The sequence below is a fragment of the Pomacea canaliculata genome, linkage group LG9 (assembly GCF_003073045.1).
Source record: "Pomacea canaliculata isolate SZHN2017 linkage group LG9, ASM307304v1, whole genome shotgun sequence".
Lineage (NCBI taxonomy): Eukaryota > Metazoa > Mollusca > Gastropoda > Architaenioglossa > Ampullariidae > Pomacea > Pomacea canaliculata.
Window position 1 is genome coordinate 9881974 of NC_037598.1, and position 23157 is coordinate 9905130.

Here is a 23157-nt window from a genome sequence, read left to right on the forward strand (position 1 = left end):
TGGGCGGGTGGGATATAGCTTTTTCATGTGACCATCACTTTGGGCTTATGCATGAATTTGCATCATAATCTCAGGAGAGGGGGAGATTTCAGATGCTGAACAATTTATTTGTCGTCTTTCAAGACACAGCCAAAGATGTGGGTTAACAGTCTGAGAGAAGTTAAGTGACAAAAGTGCAGAAGACATTTACAGTTATTTATTTTCAACTATATTTCTTCCCACTTTGTGACTGGTATTCTTTACATTAAATGTAGAAGGTAAAAAGAAGGGAGGCAATTTCATGTCTTTTTTTTTTTCTCTCTTTCCTCTGATCAGTTTTCCTAGCATTGTCTGAATGTTTGAAGGAGAAGCAGTGTCTGTAATGTAGGTCATGTGAGTTTTCTGACAGCTATTGATTTAGAGGTACTGGAAGAGAAAGCAGCAGAAGTGGATGCTTGAACAAGTCCACCTTGTTGTACAATTGGAGATGTGGGCGTTTTCTCAGTCCCAGGTCTCAGATGCTTAAAGGTTGATCTATGCAATAAACATCCAGCTAAGCAGCTTGATACATAGTGGGTAGGTGTGTTTGTAGGAATGCATTCTGTCTTCAAAAATATAAGAATTGTGCTTGTTTCCAGTGTCCTTGGTTTCTGTACATCCCAACAACAGGGGAAAAAATACAACAGTCAGCTGCACTAAGGTTCAGGGACTGATGATGGGGAAGAGGGTGGGTCCAAGGTGGTGAATAGAGAAGTCAACAGATTTGATGTACATTTCAAAGGTTAAGGAGTTGGCAAAGACAGCAAAAGCATGCAGTATTGATATTTTTCTTGAGGGTCTGTTTTCTGTGTTGTAGATTTGTGATTTCTTGTCTTTGTGCGCGTGTGTGTGATTGTTTACCAAAACTACGCATTAACTTCTAGCTAAAAGGTCTTGACAGAATTGAAAAAAATAATCATTTTATAGAACATGTATTCTGTGGCATGCACAGCACATCATCCACCACAGCTTACCCCCTTTCTGACTGATATTTCTGTCTTAAAGATTCACATGTACAGGGGTGTGTGTGCAAGTGCTGAGAGGCTTTGTTCTTGATTTCTGCTTAATTACCTAGTTCATTCTGTTTACCGCTGTACAAGAACAGGAATCCTATGACTCCTTTTTACTGAGGGATTGGGTGTGTCGAAATGGAGATGATGAGTTTTACATGGCATGTGATGCCTTATGTGCAACCTGATGCACGAAGAGGAATAGATAGACATGGCATGTGAAGAGTGTTTTCTGAAGACCAGCCCAAAATTCAGTGTTCAGTGTTGCATGTGTTTTGTTTTTTATCTGTTAACATGTGTTTCAAGACTTTAATTATTCAAAGCCTTTTTTCTGGAACTTTCCCTGTCATACCAAGATAATTTTGGAACATGGTATTTATTGTTTACCTCTGGGGCACTCACTTGTCATCATGCATTAGAGCTAGTTCAACCTGTATGTTTGCTTGAAGTAAATGATGGGGTAATGCTATTTAAAATTATTTCTTATGGCTTTTTTGTATGACAACACTTGCTCCTAGTGGCACTAGAGGCAGTGATTTGTATGTGGCTCACTGTGTCAAGCATTCAGCATGTGGAAAGTGATTCTAGCCCTCTCCTTCTGCGATCTTTTACCTTGTTAAATCAGGCGTCTATATGCTAAAGCAGCAGGTAGAGTTTACTAGTCACAGCCCAGGGGAGCTTTCAGCCTGCTCCTAAGTTCTGCAGGCAACCACTCACATTACCTACTCCTCCATCATAGGTTAAAAATACACAGACACAGACACACCCACATGTACATGCACTATGCACATGTGTATTCACTTGTTCTCAGTATTTTATACAGTGTGAATGATGTAAGCTCACTGCCTGCTACAATTACTGCAGAAGTAAGAAAATAGGCTCCTTTGTATTTGAAAAGCTCTCAAAAATGATATTTGATTGGTATGTTCAAATGAATTAGGGTGGAAAAAATTACATTTTCCAGAACAGTGCTGTATTACTGTTATCAACAGTACCACATCAGCAAGCCTATGCAGAAACATGCACAGAACTAATTCAAACAGAAACAGTAAAATTGACAACATAAAGTGTGTTATTGAAAAAATCCGTGAAAGATAAAATGTTTGCTAAATTGTGTATTGATTAGTTTGATTGTTTTGTAGCTAACTAGAGAGAAGGAGCTTCTGCAAGCAATGATGCAACATCTTCACATGAAACCTCCAGGTGTATCGGGCTCCACAGCGGTTTCTTTGGCTACCTCTTCGGCTGGATCACTGTCGGTCACATCGTCATCATCTATTCCTACCTCTGTTCCTCTACCTGTGCCCCCTCCTCTACCTTCACCAATTAAGGTGCCTGTGGAACCAAAATCAGACCCGGTATGAAAGGTCTTGATAGATTAGAATATTTCGAGATTTTAGTTTGATTGCTTTTCTTGTTGTTTCATGGGGTTTTCTTCTGTTCCTCAATCAGCCAAATAGGGCTGGCTGAGTAGTCATGGGAAATAATTATTCAAAATGTCAAATGTAAGCATTCTATTCAGTTAGGACCAAGAGTTGTGAATGTAAAATGCTTATTAGCCCAGTCAGTCATTTTATTTTGATTCACATGTGAAATTTCATACCTATATCTTATTTCAGACGACTCCTCTGCTGCCAAAGCACACCTTGATTCCACCTTTCACAGCATCTCCTTTTATTCCTAATGTTACCATGGTGACGTCCCCTATTGTTCCACTTCCCCAGCCTCCCTCCAGCCAGCCTTCTCTTCTACTGGCACAGGCACCACCAAGTGTTGGTCTCTTGCCCCAGCACAGCACCTTGGCTGGTATCGGCATTGGCAATGGCTGCAGTGGTGGCAGTGGTGGCAGCAGTAATAGCAGCTCTTGTGGGGGTGGTCCAATCCGACGACGGGTATCAGACAAGTGCAATCTACCTATATCAACAGGTGGGAGTTTGTAAGGTAGAGAGGGAATGGGGGAACTATAGTGCCTGAACACAAGTTCTGGCCAGTGACCAATGGAGCTATAATCTGAATGAGATCTAGGAAAAATATACCTGCCTTCTGCCATCTTCATTTCTCTTGCATGTCTGTGGTAATCATGTGTATATCTGCTGTTCAAGGGTAACTACTTCTGTATGGATCATTTGAGTACTTTCTTAAACTGACCTGTTGTACCATAACAAAAATTGCTAGTCATTATGGATTCATTTTTAATTTGCTGTGTAGTAATGAAGTAACAACTACTGCATATTTGGCATATGATGCTGGAAATTTGGAGTTGAAATGTTTAAATGGAAAGTGACGTCAACATGGGGTGGTCTTTTTGTTTGTTTTAAATTTTTCTGGCCATTTTCTTGACTTTTGAATATTTTAGAACATTATTGAATACGTTTATTATACTATGAATGTCTGATTCCCATTTTTGCTCTGTAACAGAAATTCAGAGAAACAGGGAATTCTATAAGACCACAGACGTTAGACCACCTTTTACCTACGCATCGTTGATCCGTCAGGTTAGTTAGCCTTGCTATACTCCTCCACCTTTTTTGTTTCAGAAATAAACAACAAATAGTTATGAAGAAAAAGATAGTTGGTGGTGATATAGAATATTATGACAAGTAGTTGTATTATTATACTATGACAGTAATGTAATATCTCTGTTTTACATAATAATAATAATGTGAGATTGTATAAAGCACAGAATCTCAGGCAAAGGCAGACTCATTGCACTGAACAAGGTCACGAAATAATCACAAAGATGTAGAACAAAGAACAATGTAAATACTTGCTGCATTCCAGCAGTAAAGGGTGATCACTGCAGATTTAAATTTAACAGTAACGACTCCAGAGAATAAGGTTAGTGACATCAGGAGAATATTGAGATAAGTAATCTTGAGAATATGAAGAAATATTATCATATGAAGCTGCAAAAGGTTGATCATCACTTCAGTTTATTCACTGCTGCTCAAGGCCCCTACCAAAGCAAGTTAAGCACGGCGGAGTGAAATCCAGCCAATAGATCCAAAAAATTATAACATTATGTACAGTCCAGCTGCAAACCAGAAGAGGAAGAAAACACAGCAGAAGCACATGTAAATACGAAAGTCCAATGCTTTTATCCAGATTGAAGCATGACTACTAAACAAAATGAAGGCGAGCTGATCCCCTCAGCCTGTTAGGTGAAGGGACAAAACTCTCACTACCATTAAACATTCAAACCATTTACCTTAGCCTCCTCCCTTTCTATTGGCAAAATAAAAGATTTGGCATTCTGAACCTTCTAGAGCGTCTTGACATTGTCACAGTGCTCTCTACTTTTTGGAGGATTTTTGCTAATACATATATTCAATAATAGTCACCTTGTTCTGTTTCTGTTAGTATTAAATTTTCTTTTTCTTTTTTTTCCTCCCTTTTTTTTTAATAGGCAATTGTTGAGTCACCCCACAGGCAGCTGACGCTCAACGAAATCTACCAGTGGTTTCAGGCAACTTTTGCTTACTTCCGTCGAAATGAAGCTACATGGAAGGTACATATCTTTTCAGGTTTTGTGTTTTAAAAAAAATTGTTTGCAATGTTAATATTATTGTACTATAAGCACGTGCATCCACACACACTCACACACTATTATTTTCAATCACTCTCTCACTTACAGATGCTAATGTGGTCATATATATATTTTCAGATATAAACATGCATGCCCAAACCTTGCTCATCTCTGGGCATTTATGGGTCAACAAATGTCTACGTAAACGTGCAAAAATCTTACGTATTGTAAAATCTGCTTTTCCAACCCCTTCCCTTCTCCCCCTCAAAGAATAGTATATTTCTGACATGCAAAAACTACCAAGTATCAGGGTATTTTTAAAACTTGGGTTACAAAAGAATTAGTAAGATGATTATGGTAAAGGAAAGATTGTCTTAAGTTATTCCTCATCTGAGAAAATATGAAGTTCAGTTCAGCTTAGGAAAACAGTAAGAGGTTTGTAAAAAAATTTTCTTTGTAGTAAAATATTTTTGAAAAAAATTGAAATAGTCGCTGTGAATTGTTGGAATGAAGGACAACTCTGATGTTTTTTTCTTTAGCAGTTCTCTATCAGGGATTTAAGATCCGAGTTTGTGCCTTTTCCCACCAAGATTGATGTGGTTGACAAGTGTAAATGTCAGGTTGAAAAAAGTTTGAATGGTCACATGCAGTTGTGAACTTTAAACAAGTTGAAAAAATATTTGTGTCATATTTTCTTTTTCTTATGTGTTTCATGTTATTAGCTCTAGCAATAACTGTCTTTTAAGTTTTTTGTTTTGTTTTAATTTTGTGGCTTTTGTAGCTGACTTGGTCTCATTTCATTTTATTTTTCTGTAGAATGCAGTTCGCCACAACCTTAGCCTGCACAAATGTTTTATGAGGGTTGAGAACGTTAAGGGCGCCGTTTGGACTGTGGACGAGGTAGAATTCTACAAACGCAGGCCCCAGAAATTAAGTGGCGGGTAGGTTTTTTAATTTCTGTCCACATTGGTGATCGGCGTTTTTTTTTTCTTTATCCTGTTTTTTCCCCCTCATTTAAGCCTTTTGGTTGCTTCTTGTCTGTCCTGTTAACATTTTTTTTCAAATGACACTCTGTGGCCTTCAGCCTTTTGCAGACTATTCATGCTGAGCCTGGTTAGTCATAGAACTTACACTAATAGTGTTCTGCATTTTTATTTAAATAAATGCATCGAGATGTAGGTAAATGATTGTAATGATTTAATATTTTAGTTAAAAGAATAGACTTATGTGTATAAGTAATATAGAACTGTGATAATAATCAAGCTGCTAAACAAAGGCCAGAAGCAGCAATGAAAAATAATTGCACATCGAGACCATGGTAGCAAGAGTGGTCTGCCTTTAGGTGAAGGCTGACAGATCAGCTGTGACTGGTGTTGGTATTGCTGCTGACAAGAGTTGTCTTACACTCCTGTTTGTTTGTTTTTTTTTCCTTCCATTCCTCGCTGCTGCACAGAATGCTATTCGCACCAACCTTTCCTTGCATAAATGCTTTGTAAGGTTTGAGGACGATTTTGGCTCCTTTTGGATGGTGGATGACTTTGAGTTTTTAAGGCGGCGCCATTTGACGCGGGGACGTCCAAGAAAATATCACGAAATTGAATGGGCAAAGTAAGCACTTTGTTTACCCCCCTCCACGTTTGTGATCTTCTGAGTATAGGTTCCATGGTTATGGTTACTGTGCATGGCATATCACTTTGTAATATCAGTTCTTTTGCCAGTTAGTGGTGTGTCAGGCAGTCTGTGCACAGATTCCCAATGTCTTCAGTCTCTTATGTATGTATCTGCTGCCCTCATCCCTTACATATATACCATTATGCATTGGTATATTGTGCTCTACAGAGCATACAGTTTAGTAGCCTTTGCTATTCAAGTTTTCGTGTCTAAGAAGTTTCGTTGTTGTGGATTCCACTTCATGATTTGATGCCTGCACTGTGTAATTTGTTACGTGGGCAGTTGATGGAAAGTTATCATTATTATGCTTTTCAGCTCATTTTGCTTCTTGTCTAGCAGTAACCTGCAGCAGTGATTATATATATCAGTATTTAATATTTGTGTTCCTGCCTACTTATGCCTTTTCTTTCATCTGTATTTACTAGCTTTAGTGCCCTTGTGTAGTGAAACACTACAGGTTGCCTTTGCACTGATGCTTTCAGCAGTATCGCCAATTTGTGGAGTGTTATATTAGTTTTGTAATTAGTTTGTATGGACTTGGTTCTGTCACGTAAAGTTACAGTTTCTATCCTCTGTCATATGCTGTTGTCCATAGAGAACATAAAACTGATAACTTTTATCAGATTTAAAAAAATATGTGGTTTCATGTTTTTTTATGTTTGGGCAAGTCTTTATGCAATCTAATTTTGGCTTTTTAATTTGAACTAAGTTTGCATGTTACCTTTGATATTGATGAATGAGAAATGAAGAGCCTTTAGATATAAAGGGAGAGAACTTGTACTGTATGTCACTATTATGCTTCATAATTGTTGTCTTGTGTGCTTTTCAAATTTTTTAGTGAGGTAAATTTTTCTATCAGTTTCAGATAGGAAACTTCATTGGATTTTTCTTAAAAATAACTAAATTGCCAATTATGTAATCAGAATAATTGCATTTTCTTGAAGGAGTTTGAAAGTTATCTATGGAGATTCCTATTTGTTCATGTTGCTAAACAACCTACAAGTTTTACACTTTAGTGATGATAACAGAAAAGGTATACCTTATTTGTAAGACATTACAGCTGAAATTCTAAGAGTTTTACTGTACATTGCTTTTGATACATTATTCCAGTGTATGGGCTGTTCTTATTAACTTTCAGTCAGTAGGACAAAAGTGCAAAATTGAAAGACTGTTATTTTGTGTTTGAAGATCCAATTTTCTTATTTGTTTTATTTACTCCTTTGTTCTCATAGTATAAAGAGCCCATCTTTAAGTGACCCAGCTTCCTACAATGAGACTATCAACGCCACCATCAGGGTATGTGTTGACTAGGGTCATTTCTACTGGAGTGCAACTGAGTAGTTGTGATTCCATTTTAGTCTCAGGGGTATTCAAAATATGCAATTTTATTTTTAGACACTAGCCCTTTTACTTTCCTTTTTTCATGGTTTCACTTTTCTTGTGTATTAGGTGGTGGTTCTGTCATTTGAAACACATGAAAACATAAGATTTAGAGCTGAATTGTGAGCTGTCACAAAATTTGCCAATCAGAGGTCAGACCATTTTTTAATTAGACATCATGGGCCAGCAAACCAACTTGATGCCGAATGTTGTACTGTATCTTTAACTCTGTAGGCAGTTCCACATGAGACAGAAGAGTCTTTGTTGCATTCTCTTTTGCACTTTGCACTTCTTTTTGCAGGCAGCACTAGGGGATGCTAGTTTGGCTCTGATGGCTTCAGGTGGCCAGCTGTTAGATCAGGACACCGCCCAGGATCTCTCCATTAAATCTGTTACTGCAAGCAGTCATGATGGTCTTGTTGCCATGGCACGCTCCATAGGGTAAACAGATCACTTCATAAGATCTGTGTGTTCGTGTGTGTGTGTGTGTGCATATTAAGGTCACAACCTTTTTTTTTTATATACTCAGTTGTGATGCCATGTCAGAAATAAAATATTAGATATGTAACTTTTCAGAGAATTCTACTTTTGAATGCAGTTGTTCCCTGACAAGAACAGCAGATAGCTCTCGAGTAGGAAATTTTCAAAAAATAAGTCTGTTGGTCAGTAGCAGTCCAACTGAAATTTGCACTTCATCATCAGTTTATGTGCACGATAGTGTTGCAAAAGGAAGAAAAGCTTCTATATTCTGTGTTGTCTCTTTTTTCCGTATATCCGATATTGTTGGTTTATAAACATTGAGATGCCGGTTGAGATTTTTTGTGGTATTATTATGAAATTTAATTATGAGAAAAAAGCTCGGAAGCTACTTTTGTTAAGCTAACATGTAATTCATATTTCCTGGACATTGTGCAGGGATGAAGAGCTCTTAATGAGCATCAAGCGTGAAGCAGGCATAGATCTAGACACCCATACATTCCTTGACGGCCCCCCACCTCATCAGGGGTCCTCCTTCAAGCAGCGATTTTCATGGACGACCTCGCCACTCATCACTGTCCCCGTCCACACCAGGTACCAACCGTTCCAGGAATGAGGATGAGAATGTCCACACCTATGAGCATCAAGCCTCAAAATCTGCAGGGCATATGGGTCTGATTACCAGCGAGAATGAGGAGGTAGATAGGGATGCAGGTCTTCTGGAAGATGTGGCAGTAGAGGACGTGATGCACGAAGATGGTTCCAAAAGACATGCTGAGGAGATGGATGAAGGCAGCTGCAGTGGCAGGAGCTTGCCGGGCATGGGTGACCAGGAGAGTTTTCAGGAGGACATGCAGGGTGGCATGGGAAGGAGGGAGGAGGAAGGAAGAGGAGTAGAGGAGGAGGGGGTTATGCACAACAGACAGATGCCTCTGCACAATGAAGTGAAGGATATGCAAAGCAGGTTCTATGGGCCAGGCCACTTCAGCCACATAGGCGCAGACATTGAGCAGGAGGAAGAGCAGGTGGAGCCTATTGGCATGGAAGGTGCACAGCCCAGCTTGGAAGCAGAAGATGACATTGTGGACAATCTACCTGTTTTCCCTGTTTCTCAGCTACAGCCTGTATCCACTGCCTAGCAGGCTTTGCTGTTCACCCACTTCCATGCGCTGCTAGTGTCCTGCAGACCCAGATGGCTTCAGCCATCAGTTTCTGATGCATTGGCAGGCCCCTGTCCTAGCATAGGTGCAGTGTGTTTATTTCATACACTTAGAAGAAGGGAGGGCTGTATCTTCCCTTACCCCAACACATGCCAATAACAGCAGCATACAATCAAAACGTGTCTGTGAAGGGCCTGGCACCTCAATCCTGGAGCTAGAATACGATGTGCATAAATGTCAAGATGTACACTTGAACAGTTTGTCAGGGGTCCCACTATAGGACACCGGAAGATGTTAATTTATGAGAGAAAATGATCTCAATAGGAATTGTATTAATGTGTAGGGTTTCTGCTAGGCAGGTGTTCCGCAGTTTCCCCTATTACAGTTGCTGTAACAGTTGACATAGTTTAGATGGAATGATCCCAGGTTTGTTTTGCTTTTAAAACTTCTAAAGATGCTGAGCAGTAATATTAATTGTGGACTGTGTACAGAAGAAATGGTACTTTTTACAACTTTCATGGATTCCAAGGATTTGCATGTTGTCTTTGAGAACTAGACTTTTGATTCTAATAGATGTGTGGAATTATTCATTGCAGTGTGCTGACACGGTCTTGCATTCTAGATGCTGCCTCCTTCACCTACCTCTCAGTCTACTGTGGTTCTTTATTTCTACCAAGCCAGCAATAACAGCAGTTTCATGAACATGCAATAGTGTGTGTTTTGTGAACATAGTTGTTAAAGACAGGACCCAAGATGGAGAGTTGTAGGGGAGGAGATAGAGCTGGACACAAGGGCAGGCATATTGCAGGGGAGGTAATGAAGCAAAGTCAGATAAAAATGGAGTAAAAAGTAAGCTGTCACCTCCCAAGGGAACTTTATTTTTAAGTGGCATTAGAGACTTTTTCCTTTCTCTTTTGTGTGGTGGAAATAGCAAAGTATCGAAACCAACCATTGTGTGAGGATTAGTCACAATAGACATTACAGAAATATGGAGGGCCTTGTTTGGGTTTTTTACCCCCATCTTCCTGCTGCGGTAGATGTAAGGTAGGGATTTGCAGCATCATTACTATGGAGATCCCTGTTATTAAAGCCTCTGCTGTCAACCTCTTGAAAGAAAATAAGGTATTATTTGGTCATTTTGCAACTGGCTTGTTGATGGGGAGAACCCACCTAAATCTGTGAAGCCTTTTGTCTTTCTCAAGAATGTGATGAAAGATAAGACTGCAGACAAAAGCCAGAAAGAAAAACACAATTTGAAAGGCATTATTAGATTTTCTGTTTTCTAACTCTGCTGGCTACTGAAAGTAGGAAACTTTTTGTTGGTGGTGGTAGGGGGGGAGATACCAATGAGACAGATGCAAATGCTTTATAACATTTTTTTAAATAAGGAATCAAATGCTTAGAAACACTGTGTCTTCCAGTTGTAACACAGCCCTTATTAACAAGAATGAACAACTTAGCCGTGGATGACAGTGAGGGACTAATAGTGATTTTGAGGATGACGTCAGTGATACTAAATGCAGTGCTGGTCAGACTGCATCTCACCACAAAGGCATCTCCATATATGGTGAAGCATATTTATTGTGTGTTCAGATTAGAAGGAGTAAAATGATGGATCACTTTGATGAGAAGTAGCAGGTATTATGTTGAAAATCTTGCAAATCAACTTGTGTGACACCTGTGTTGTTTCAGCTGTTGAACAAGAATTAGAACATGCTGTTTTGTTCGTTATTGTCAAATCCTCACCTTAAAACTATTGAGGTGTTCTATGGCTTAAAAGGTCAATGAAAGGGGTAGAGGTCAGGCATTTATCACATATTCAGCTCTGGATATAGACCCCTTTCTTTTACCCTGCCATGGATTTGATGGTTTATTTGTCCAATCACAGTTCATTCATTCATTATGTTGCCAGAGAATTTTTTTCTCATTAATATACATCCAGTGTCAAAATGGCAGTTATGCAAATATCTTGGTCATATATGCCCACAGCAATCAGTGTATTTTGGATTGTGTTGATCCCATGTAATGAACCATTTGAATTGTTCAAATATGCTATGTGTGTTAGATTTACTGGGTAGGGATTTCTCTATCCTGTCCAGTTTTGTCTCACAGCTGTATTATGCTATAACCTGTGTGGATAATGGACTGAAAAAAGAGACATTTCCAGGTTTTATTTTTTTTTTTAAATTTTATATTGATGTGCAGTTTTATTCTAATGTAGTTTTATTTTCACTGAATTTTAATTTAATAAGAGAACCAGTGCATTAACACAAAAAGAGTGATTTTGAAAGAGTTGAGCAAGATGTATAATTTTATTATTTAAAAGATATATATATATTTAAAACTACACTTACTGGATAAATTTGCTGGACTTTTCACCATCACAGATACATGCATCTGCAAGTCTTAAATCGGACATACCTCTGATGAATATTCCATTGTCTTGAGTGTTTTTAATGAAAGGTAAGTGGCATGTTGCCACTGCTAGTGTGATGACATTTTTTTTAATAGTTTCCATTTGTGAATTTAAGAAGCATAAGTTAAGTGACGTGATTTGTAATGTTTGATTTGTTTCAATAAGCAGCCTAATGGAATATTTTTTCAGTTCTTGCACATAGCAAGCTGCAGTGTGTGAGTCCTATTTGAAGCTAAATGGTTTTCTGCATTGAAAGATTACCGATAAATTTGAACAGGTGGACAGCACATTTTGATGATCTCATTTTCACACATCTGATTTGTCCTATTTGTGGGTGCATTTGTGCGGTTACAAGTGGATGTATGTGTAGGTGCATGCAGGTGGATGTGCATTTCGTGTGTATATGTGCTTATGTGTTTTGCAATAGTCAAACAGTAAGTCTCAAGGAATTTTGCAATTATACATGGAAAAGCACAGACTATTTTATGACATATTTTTGTGTGACTTTGCCTGTTCATCTGTTTAGACACCTTTGCTTATTGTGGACAGATAGAATTTATCTGTGGGCATTACTGTACTCTCAAAGTTGTGGGTACAAGAGCAGTATAAAAAATGTTGCCTGTTTAAGCCATGCAGTAATTTTTTTGTTTGTGATTTGATTCTGCAATTGATTATAATTGATTATGATTATATTTGGGAGAGGCTAAACATTGGAGAGTAGAATGAGAGTCTTGCTTTCATCTTTCACTGTTAATTATATTGCTTTAGAAAGAGATGATTCTTAAAATGTTATAATTTGTCAGGCAGTGTAGCCCATGGGAAACAATGGTTATTTGACCTTACTTTGTTATGAAGCTGTCATTTTCCATGCAGCACCAGATCTCATGGTACTTTAAATGCTAGCCTTTTCTATTAGTCTATCCAAAATAATTGATGATCTAGCTGTTTTCTCTAGTAGCTAACAAACTTAAATCCCTTCATATTCTGCCTGTAGTTCTTTAGCAAAATGCTTTTTCCTCTAAAGCTAGTTATCACTGAACTTGCTGTAACACTTGCTGGGCAAATTTATTGAGTAGCTTTTGATTCTAATCATTATCTGGTTGTTTAGATATCATTTAGAGGTCCAATGAACATCCCTAGCAGCATGCATAGATTCATCTTGTTTAACCAGCTATACATCTGCTATACATTTTTTTATATGCCTGCAGAATTTTGTTTTCCATCTGATCTATTAGTGAATAATTATATCTGCCTCTAAAAATAAAACTTCTAATAAAACATATATGGATGAGGGAAGGACAAACCCTGCCATCCTTTAGTTTATCTTCTCTTTGCCTTATATTTTCTCAGGAATGTATATCACTAGACAAAATGCCAGCAATAAGCAACAAAAATTGTACTAAATTTTGTCTACTTTTGACCTCCTTTCTTATGTACAGAATTACGGTTACTCCCTACCTAAGTGGGTAGGGGGGGGGGGTCTTTTTTTTTTTTTTTAATAGCTAGGTGGGTCCTGAACGTTAAATGGTGTCAGAAACGTCCAGAACTACTTACCATGATTAAACTCCACTAAACTAGATGTGGTCAGGAGAAGATTACTCAAAGGAAATGCAAATAATCAGAAAATTTCATAAATGATCCCTAACCAACCTCACTATTTTTGCAGTATGAGGTGATCGAGAAAGAAATTGTTTAAAGGAAAATTGTAAACATTCATCGGTAAATCCCTTCTAAGTGTAAGAATCTGTGAAAACATGATGTGCCTGAAGTCATAAGCTAAAAAAAAGTGTGGAAAGAGTTTAAAGTAGCTTTGTTTCTGAAAAAATCTTGCTGAAAGGTAGACATAAAAGGTAGAATCAACAGTTCTTACCACCCCTTAAGAGAACTCTCTCCGTTGAACAGTTTAAGGGCATCAAGGGAAGCTGGGTCACATGAAGACGACTTTTTTAAAACAAAACCACAAAAAAACTCAAAATGTTCATGATGATGCAAAAGTGTAGGTAAATATAGATCTCATTGGACATTTTTGAATTTAACTCTTGTTCAAAAAGAAACCCTTAGAAGGGATATCGAAAATGCCAAACAACATGTCTGGCCCATCTTACTGCTGTTCATTTAAAATTTGTCTCCACCCCTCATTTGAGGTAGTAACTTGTGAAAGTATGACAGGCAGTTTGCTGTCCAAACCTCCAAATTTCTGTACATATTATATCTGTTAGGTTAGCAATTGTTGGTCTTGTCAATTGTCTTCTGTGGTGTTCTGTGCCCCAACACGTCTTACTGCAGACTATTATGTGGGTTATATGATCCTGTGAAAAAAATCCTTTATCTTTATTTTTTGCCATTACCTGCACTTTTAAATAATGTACACATTACTATACCTGTGCACAGGCACGGCCAATGCACTGTGCTGAGTGGCTGACATAGGCCTCCTTTTTCACAGGATGCTGATAACAGAGGAATAGCTTCAAAAGAGAAGTGAATTATCTCTCTCTTTTTAAAAAAAATTACAAATTTTACTTCCAACACCAAGAATTGTTGATCAGAGTTGCTTCCGCTTTGTTACACTTTTGTCTTGAACAGGCTGCAGTTTTAGGTGGATGACTGCTAGGTATGTTAATTGTGGACAAGAGGGAGAGGGAGGGGGTATAGAAGGGGAGAGCAAACCCACACGCTTTTTTTTCGAGAACATGCTGTTGTTGTTTGATTTGAAATGCTTGATCGTTTGGTGTCACACCGGCCTAGCTGTTACATGGGTTGACTGATTCACCTTGTACATATCTGATGCAGCATGGTGTTGTGTGTGCCACAGCACACCAGTAGAGCCTTGCCTGTCTACCTCAACACAGAACCTCTTTTTATCTAGCCTCGTAGTGCCTCGACTCTTAGAACTCTTGCACTTGTCAGCAGACTCTTTTTTCAAATGTTATGATGTCTCCCCCAGCTGTCCAGTCAGACTGAGGGGAAAGTTTCAAATCGTGTTGTTGTCATTCCAGGATAATACAACACTGGGACTAACGCCGTTTGTGCTAGATGCAGTCTGGAAACATTTTTGTGTAATTTGCAACAAAAAGAGTGTCATGCATAGTTGTGTAAAGATGCCAATTTTGTTTGCTTTTTAGACAAGTCTTTTACAGTGAAATCTATGCTTCACCGTTATGAATAATAATAAAAATAATAAGAAAAATAATGATGATAATACCAAACGAGGTGTTTGTCAAGGTCACAGTCAGGACTGATTGCTGCCCTTGTCACAGTTTGTTGAACACATTACTGTCACTCGTGATGGAGAGCTCTTTGTAGTTGAATGCAGCTGCATGTGTTTTATCAGTTGAGATATTTCATGTACAAGTGTCCAACAATCACTTGATGAATGTTTAGATTTTGTCTCGGAAAGGAGGAGTGAAACTTTCCAGGAAATGCTTTTCTTGCACTTTTTTTGTGAGTGTATGCCGACAAGCTTCATTTGTGGCTTGCAGTGACTTTGGTGAACTCAGGTACTTTGCGATGCACAAGTCACCAGACCGAAAAGAAGGAGCTTTACATTTTTAGGTCTGGTACTCTTGATGCCAGGTGTTTGAGTTTTTTTTTTCAGTGGAGAGTTCACTTAAGGTCAAGAGAATTCAGGTTGTGTTATTTCATGCATCAGTCTCTCTTCGGACAAGTTTAATTGTACAGGCCTGTTTCACGCCTCAGGTGCAAGTGGTGTGAAGTGCAGTTTGTCAGCTACATGTGTTCCGTCTTGCATACATCTTTCGACGTCTGTACGAGAGACCTTTTTTTTTTTTATCTCTCTCCCCCTATATGAACTGTTGGTTTTTGCTCTGTTATTAGTGACATATTTAATCATGCCTTGTTCACGAAAAGGAGGGTGGTGGATGGTGTCGAGTGTTTTATGCACGTGGAAAGTGTCCTACAGTTTTGTCGTCCTAGTAGTTAAGGTTTTTATCATTCTATGAAAGAAACATACATCGTTGTCCAGCCATACTGCTATGCATGCAGAAACAGATGCGTGTTTTTATTTTTATTTAATTTTTTTTTTTTTTTGGTGGAGGGAGGGAGACTGCGCCAAAATGTGAGAACAGACTGTGTGCGCAGATATGTGTCTTTATTTTTCTTCGTATAACACACATGCCCCCAATTGGCCTGTTTCATTCCGTTACCCCTTGCCCCCACATTGATTATGGAACAAAATGCTGGCACAGGCCACCTTTGCTGTTTTCAAGGCTTCCGCCACATCGTGGCAGATCACAGGCTGAGGTTTTAAGTGGAAGGTTTTTTATGCTAAGTTTGTGTTTGCATAATAGTACAGTGATAGAGCACACCCCACTAAGCATAGCTGCACCCTGAAGGTGTGCTATCAGATTTTATGTGAGAGAATGTGTGTTGTGTGCTCGCGCGCGCGTACTCGCGTGAGAGAGATTTCTCATATATTGTACATAGTGAATGGGTATTGAAGAGGAAAAAAACAACTATTTTTTGCAGAGAGGATGCATAAAGATCTGATGTCTATTTTAGTCATGCACTGTCTGTGTTCAGTGTTGTACCATGTACCTATATACATAAATATATATGTATAAAACATTTTAAAGGTTTGACAAGAAAATCAAAACAATGTCTTCCTAACTGATTTTTTCTTGCATTTTTTTTTTCATTTTTACATGTATGTTTTTCTCCCACCCTACACTCGGAAAATTGCATTACATTACATGTTTGATGACATTCGACGCGTTGTGGTTCATCTCACCTCTTTTTATCTGCGTGTCATTGTTCTTGCATAATCCTTGCAGTCACCGTGCACGTGCACAGCAGGGGTCCATCACTAGTTTTTGCTAAAGCACGCCTCTTTCCCTCGCCTTCGCTCTTCTGTCTCCCTTCTTCTCCTCATCCTCTCTCTCTCTGACTCACGCACGAGTCGAGCGGTCATCAGTCGCTGGCCGTTCCTGACAGGAAAGAATAAACGTTTCTAGTGTTGTTTCGTCAACATACAGATCATCGTGGTGTCGATTCACGTAGGCTAGCTTGTTGCAAATCATCCCGGATAAGTGTTCTTTTTTTTTTTGTTTTTCTTAAGTGGCGCGGAAGGTCACAGTTGGCTATCTACTTTCGGGTTTTTTGTGAGCTTTGTCGTCTTCATCTCGAAAAAAGGGTACACATTTTTAAAGTGCATATCACATGTATTGTCGTGGTTTTTTTTTAGGTTCGGGTCAGTTTTTTGCGCTTTGCTCACGGACTGTCGTTGATTTTTTTTTTTTTTTTGTATAGGGGGGAGCACTAGAGCACATGAGCTTAAAAAGTAGCTTTATTTTTCAAGCACTTGGTGTTCCAGATTTGTTTCTCTGCCCACTTCCTGTCTTTTTCTCTTTGACACAGTTCTCTCATTCTTTGTCTTTTTGCGGTTACATAATCGTGAATAAAAGGCATCGCAGGCTGCTTGTGTGTCGCAGCTGAACCGTAAGGCTAAAATGATTTGATTTGTTTCCATGGAGATCGCTTCTTCAACATCGTGATCGGGCATTACAGACAGGCGAGAGCCTTTGCTTGCGATGCCAAGAGAAGAGAAGAAGAGGAGGGTAGGTGGTCGCATGCAACCGGAAGAGGCAAGAAGACACGAGAAGAAGAGACGCAAACGGGAGAACACTATTAGCGACGCTTGTGCTATGACAACTTGATGACAAGGTCTGTTTTAATTATATATATAAGCTGGCATTGTGCGCGTGCAGGTAAGAAATGACGGCTGGTCGTTCGTCTGGCATGGTAATGGGAATGTTGTTGCTACATACTTTTCTTCTCGCGGCTTCATTTTCTCGGTAATGTTAGAAGTTTGTTCTGGACTATTTTTATTATTATCATTATTTGCTGGCAAGATATCTTCGGTCTGTTCTGACTGCTCCGATACTTTTTTCTTCCCCCTCTGCTTATATACCCACCTACTTCCCCCAACGAAGAACTGCAAGATAAAAAAATGCTTCCATGTTTTTTCCGCTAAATTGAGCAATGCATAAATGACACCCTACGTCTTTGTTACAGTGCTTCTCATATCTGGGGTTTTTTGTTGTTTATCCTAGACACACAGATTTGCTGATCACTTTTAGTGCTGTCACTAACCAGGATCCCAAAGCAAGAGTACTTCCAAACCAACTTGTCGTTACCGCTGCTGGTGCAAATTTTGGGTTCCGGGGTGTCAGTAACTTTGTTTGCTGTAGATTGAAAGTTGTGACTTTGAACATTAAGAAGGCTCCTATGATGTGATGTGCTGTTTTAACTTGAAGCACTTTTTAGTGCGACTTTTGTGGCTGCATAGCCAGGACACTGAAATGTTAGAATTGTCACTGGAGATATTTTTTTGGTCATTTCTCTTGTAAGGGGTTTTTTGAAATGTCATTCTTGAGAGTAATGAGTCTAGTCGTGTCTTTTTTTTTTTTTTAATGTCGGGATCTTATTGTGTGTGCTTGATATAGATGTAAGTTTTGACAGACAAGTTTATTTTTGGTAGTGTGTGCACAGTTGTTTCTTTTTTTCCCTTGTAGTAGTGAAGTATGGTAAAGCATAATTTAGAAGTTGATGGAGATTTTTATATAACTTTATTAGAACCGGCTAATTATAGGTAAGGTACTTTACTGGCAATTTATACAGGTAAGGTACTTCACCGAAGCATGCTGCAGTAAAAAGTAGGCCATTGAAACATCCGTGACTAATTTATTAATGACAAACAAAAGAATGCAGACAAGAGAACGATAGGATAAGTAAAATAAATTTGTCATATTTCACTTTTATTTAAGGACAGACATTTTAAAACAAAAACCGATTAAATCAGTAATACTAAATCGATTTGATTTACATACCAGACGACATGCATTGTGACTTTTCTTTATGAAACTGAAAAGGTGCATGTAGACATATATATATATATTTGGCGTACATGGAAACGATCACTCGATTTTAAGATCTCTTTCAGGATTAAAGTAATTTTACCTCTTTTCCCCTCCCCAACAACTACCTAACCCTGTGATTTTTAGTCTTGAGTATTGTGCCTCCATGTTCTGTTCAAATAACCTAAGAAAGTTTTCATTCATGTTCATTTTGGGTTTGTATTTGTATTAGCTCATTGACAGAGGACCAAGGCATACGTTGTACCATAGTGGTGTCATTGCATTTGTGCGTGTGTACTTTCACCAGACTGTACCTCAGGTTTGAAACCCAGAAAATAAAAAGACTTTTTGAAATATTTATGAAGCTAAGTGCGCTTGTCTTTGCGTGTGTTTGCGTTGGAGTGAAGGGAAGAGGGTGGGGAGGGAGGGCAGAAGCGCTGATTATAACTGAGAGCATGGATGTGCACAAAATTGCAGCCTTTGGTTTGCTCATGATGTACTATGGCAACCATAACGATAAAGTTGAATGTGGCAGGTGACTGCGGTTGTCATGAGCATCACCGCTAAAAAAAAAAAAAAAGTAGAACCTTCCGCTGAGCTCAGCTTTGTCAAGACGTGCGTGACCGCATAATATTCAAACGCCTTTCTCTGGCCGTTCAAGAAAAAGTTTTGAAAGGCAAGCTTAGTTTTGAGTTCGCTGCCGCAAGCCCTGTACGGCGCAGCGTGGCCCCTGGACAGCAGGCAAACAGCCATAGAACACGCACGCACGCGCAAGCTGCACAATGGACACCTGCAGTTTTGTCCCTCGCGTCACCTGTCTGTCAGCTTGGGGTCAGTCCGAATGTATCCCGCTCGTCTGACCTCTGACCTGTCCGTGAAAACGCTGTCTCATCATCAATGCACGAAAGGAGGAAAGGAGGTTAGGTATTGTGAGGGGATAGACTTATTTTAGGGAACACACTAAACGATGCTGGTTTTCAAAACAAAAGCAGATAAAAGTGTCCTGGAGTTTCATTTTATTTCCCTCTTTTTAAAAAGAAAAATCACAATATGACGGAGAGCTAGATACCTTGGCCATCGCGTTGTATGATGGGAGTACATCACTAGTATGGCACGCTTCGAAGCAGCAAGGTAAAACTTTTGTTTTAATTCTTTGTTTTAAAAACTTGTTTCCAAGTGTACTGAAGTAGAAAAAAATGTTTATAAAACAAAGACTTGAATTACTCTCCCTTCATAAGTTAAATTAGGTTTCGAAATGTTTGATAAGCTGGACATTCATCACTAGGTTGGTTTCAGAATATTTCCGTAAGACGGCGTTCTTGTGAAGGTGTCAGACTTAAAACTGAAATCCTTCTTTCCTAATATTTGTAATATCCATTTGTCTATTTGTAGGCAGTGGACATGGTTTTGAAATACTTTCAAGTGGCTGTATTTAGGACCCTAACTGTAAATTATTTGTTACATCGATTAACTTAAATGAGCAAATAGGACAGCTAGAAAACAGGTGCGGGAGGCGAAAACACGATAGAATTTGAAAAAGTTTACGGAAGTCTTCGGAGAATTTTCTAATGGTCCACCGGGTAGGACAAAGTCATTCTTTTGAATGAAGCAGGCTGCCTGAGAGAAGAGCTTTACATCGTTATGAAGACAGTCTGGATTTGCGCTTGTGTTAGCATGAGTACATGCATGTAGGTATCGGTTCAGCGATAGATTTTCTCTTTTTTCGTTTTCCCCTTTTTTCTAGAATCACCAAAATAAAAGAACAGTAAATATCAACAAATTAACGAGGAGGAAATTTTTTTTTTGTTTGCCGCTCCAATACATTCTCTCTGTCATTCAGGGTGGGCGTGGTTGTGGGCCTGGCTGGTGGCGCCATCGTGTTGCTTGCTGTGCTGACCCTCTTCATGTGCATGTGTTGCCGGGGTCACCGCGGACCTACTCTGCCCCCGCAGAGCCCCCAGTTTGTCCTACCTCCTGCCATCGCTACAGTGTATATAGCAGGTAGGCTTTGAGAACAGTTGGCTCGGGGAGAAAATGGCGGTTAGCTGTATGCACACATTTCAGTCCGCTCAGCAAGTGTTTCTGATTACAGTGAGTGCCCATCTAGTCACCTGTGATCAGGCCGTCTACTTTGCGCGCACACACTTACACATGCACAGCCGCACATATGCATAATCAAATGAGCACGCACAAGCACGATCACACACCAACATATTCATGATCACACACTTTGCATACCTGTGCACATACACACACGCACGTGTGAGCGCGCACTGTCTCACACACTCATCCACTTCTGAACGAGTGTACTCACAAAGAACAGATAATGAACAAGCCATAAGAAAAGATAAATGTATTTTTTTTCAGGGAGTGATTATAACTCACTCTTTCAAACACAGAGAAAGAGAGACAAAAAGAGAATCAGAGAAAGAAAATATTCAGCGATAATTACTTTCGTTCGCAAAGAATCACGATACCTTTTATCGTATTTATGAACTATTTCGTGCCAAACTTCAAAAGGCAGATAAATGCTTCACTTTTTAAGAAGCGATCGCTCAGTACTGGTGGTCCATGACGGAAAGGAGTGAAGGAAAAATTCAAAGACAAAAATGTTTACGCACTTGCTTGGAGATTCGACCCATGTTTGTGGTAATGGTATGCAATAGAGCATTAAATACGTTTTAATGGGAAAATTAGTCACTAGCGGCGACTTGAAAATAGTGACAGGCTAGTGCAGAAACCTACATCGTGTGCTGCATACCGCGGCCATTGATGCACAAGAGCAGGAACCATTAATCTTGGAAGCAAGTAGAATTGATGCTCTCGAGGTGCTCTCCCCTTACTTCAGGCATAGCAAAAACAAGCAGCAGACGCGTAACATCACGACGAAAATACAGTCAATTTTGCAATACAAATGATTAAAAAAATCAAATAAATTACTGTAGCGACCAACAAACCAATAAAATAAGACGGGTTAATAAACCTGAGTCAGCATGAAAAGTAAGATGAAAAAAAGGTGTTAAAAGATTCAAGATTCAAGATTCAAGATTCTTTTATTCTGTCGCCCTCCAGGGGTATTGAGAAAATTAGGAAGTATCAATGATATATACATTCACATCTTATAGGTGTCATTAAATATAGGGTCTCATTCATTTAAATTAGTGTTAAAGAATATTTAACGAGTAGGTTAAAGCATCTGACATATCAAACATAGGATAAACATTCTAGTTCCCCTCACTCTCTTCACAGGTGTTCTGTATTCTTTACTATTTCTTTATCACAGCACTCCCATCCATCCTGTGTACAATATATCTTTTAAAGTTATCTTTTACAAATTGAGAAAGAACAACCCAAAATAAAAGCCATGAAATGACTTCAGGAAAGCTCCATTTTCCCCCAAACTACATAGCTACTAAATTGTTCTTGCTCCCTCCCTCACTTCTCTTCCCCCTGCCACTAACCTATCCGCAGAAAACTTAAGAAAGAAAGGCATTTTTTCCTTATCTCTCACACATCATGCTGTATTTACTGACAGACGATAAACAACAGCCGCACAGGTATTAACCTGATTAGATCATTCCTTTGGGTTTGTTTTTTCCCTGCTTTGAGTAGTTTCTTCAGCGTGATAGAGCAGGCCAGACCAGCACCTGACAACAAAAGTAATCCCTGAAACCGTAGTTATGAAGCAAGGGCAAATCGTTGCCCAGGGATAAACTGGGGAAACCCGAGGTAAGCGTCTTGTCTCCATGGTTATGAGCTGTGTCCAGACCCCGTGGATATTGCTTTATGCTACTTTTTCCTATTATATCTTTGCTACATTTATCAGAACGGCTATAGGGCTAAAGCAAAGCTCGCAGCATCTGGACGCTTATTCCCGAGACTACTTGCTCCTCTATTACAGGGGAAGTATTCACGAAGAAAGGGTAAATCGTTAGCCAGGGATAATTTGAGAAAATCCAGGACAACCATTGTTGCTGCATATTCAGACCCTGCAGATGAATCGTGACCTAAGCGAACAGGTCAGTGTTTGATCCATTGTCTTCTCTGTTTTTTCACAGACGAACCCCTGTATAACAGATCGCCCTTCTCGGCGCCCAGAGAGTCGTACGAGGCACCTCCATCGTACGACGAGGTGGCGCATACCGCCACGTTCGTCAACCCCAGCTTCCGGTTGGACTCGGACTGACGGCTGCAGGCAGTGGGGCGACACGCAACGGCGAGAATGCGCCACGTTGAACTACAGCTGATCGTGACGAGTAGGTCGAAGGGCAACGGGGCGGAGGTCACCGTAAGCCTGTCGTCGTGTCGTGGAGGAGGGGCAACGAGATTGCGAATGACATGTAACGGACAACAGAGAGTATTAATGGAGTTAAAGGATAAGGCAACAGGCGGCAAGTCTGGACAGATGCATGATGAATGATGCTGACGACCGGCATTATCCCTGCTCACGATTTCCGGTTTCAACCATTTACTCCCAAATTTGACACAAAATGTGCATCGGTTCTCACAAGCCCAGAGCCGGCGCTAGGAGGATGCGGGGCCTTGTGGCAATAGAATCCGAATTGGAAGCCGGCACAACATACATAACAGGGCAAGACAAAATTACAGACTGTTCAATCAGGGAGAC

At 39.5% G+C, this 23157-nt stretch overlaps 2 protein-coding genes across 4 annotated transcripts in view; both read left to right on the top strand.

Moving 5' to 3' along the window:
• LOC112571709 (forkhead box protein P1-like) overlaps positions 1-18888 on the top strand; it is a 58963-nt gene extending 40075 nt beyond the window's left edge. For 2 of the 3 annotated variants that reach the window (XM_025250930.1, XM_025250928.1), the window contains exons 8-15: positions 2171-2386; positions 2648-2954; positions 3447-3523; positions 4435-4536; positions 5371-5495; positions 7458-7521; positions 7907-8046; positions 8521-18888. In XM_025250930.1, the coding sequence (XP_025106715.1) occupies positions 2171-2386; positions 2648-2954; positions 3447-3523; positions 4435-4536; positions 5371-5495; positions 7458-7521; positions 7907-8046; positions 8521-8698 (1209 nt within the window). In that variant the 3' untranslated portion in view covers positions 8699-18888. The remainder of the gene's footprint in view (positions 1-2170; positions 2387-2647; positions 2955-3446; positions 3524-4434; positions 4537-5370; positions 5496-7457; positions 7522-7906; positions 8047-8520) is intronic. The other variant, XM_025250929.1, reaches the window with a different exon arrangement.
• A 740-nt stretch (positions 18889-19628) lies between these two features.
• On the top strand, positions 19629-23018 carry LOC112571711. The gene is made up of 3 exons (XM_025250932.1): positions 19629-19661; positions 20371-20531; positions 22589-23018. The coding sequence occupies exons 1-3, from the start codon at positions 19639-19641 to the stop codon at positions 22714-22716; spliced, it is 312 nt and encodes a 103-aa protein (XP_025106717.1). The 5' UTR covers positions 19629-19638; the 3' UTR covers positions 22717-23018.
• Positions 23019-23157: the final 139 nt, after the last annotated feature.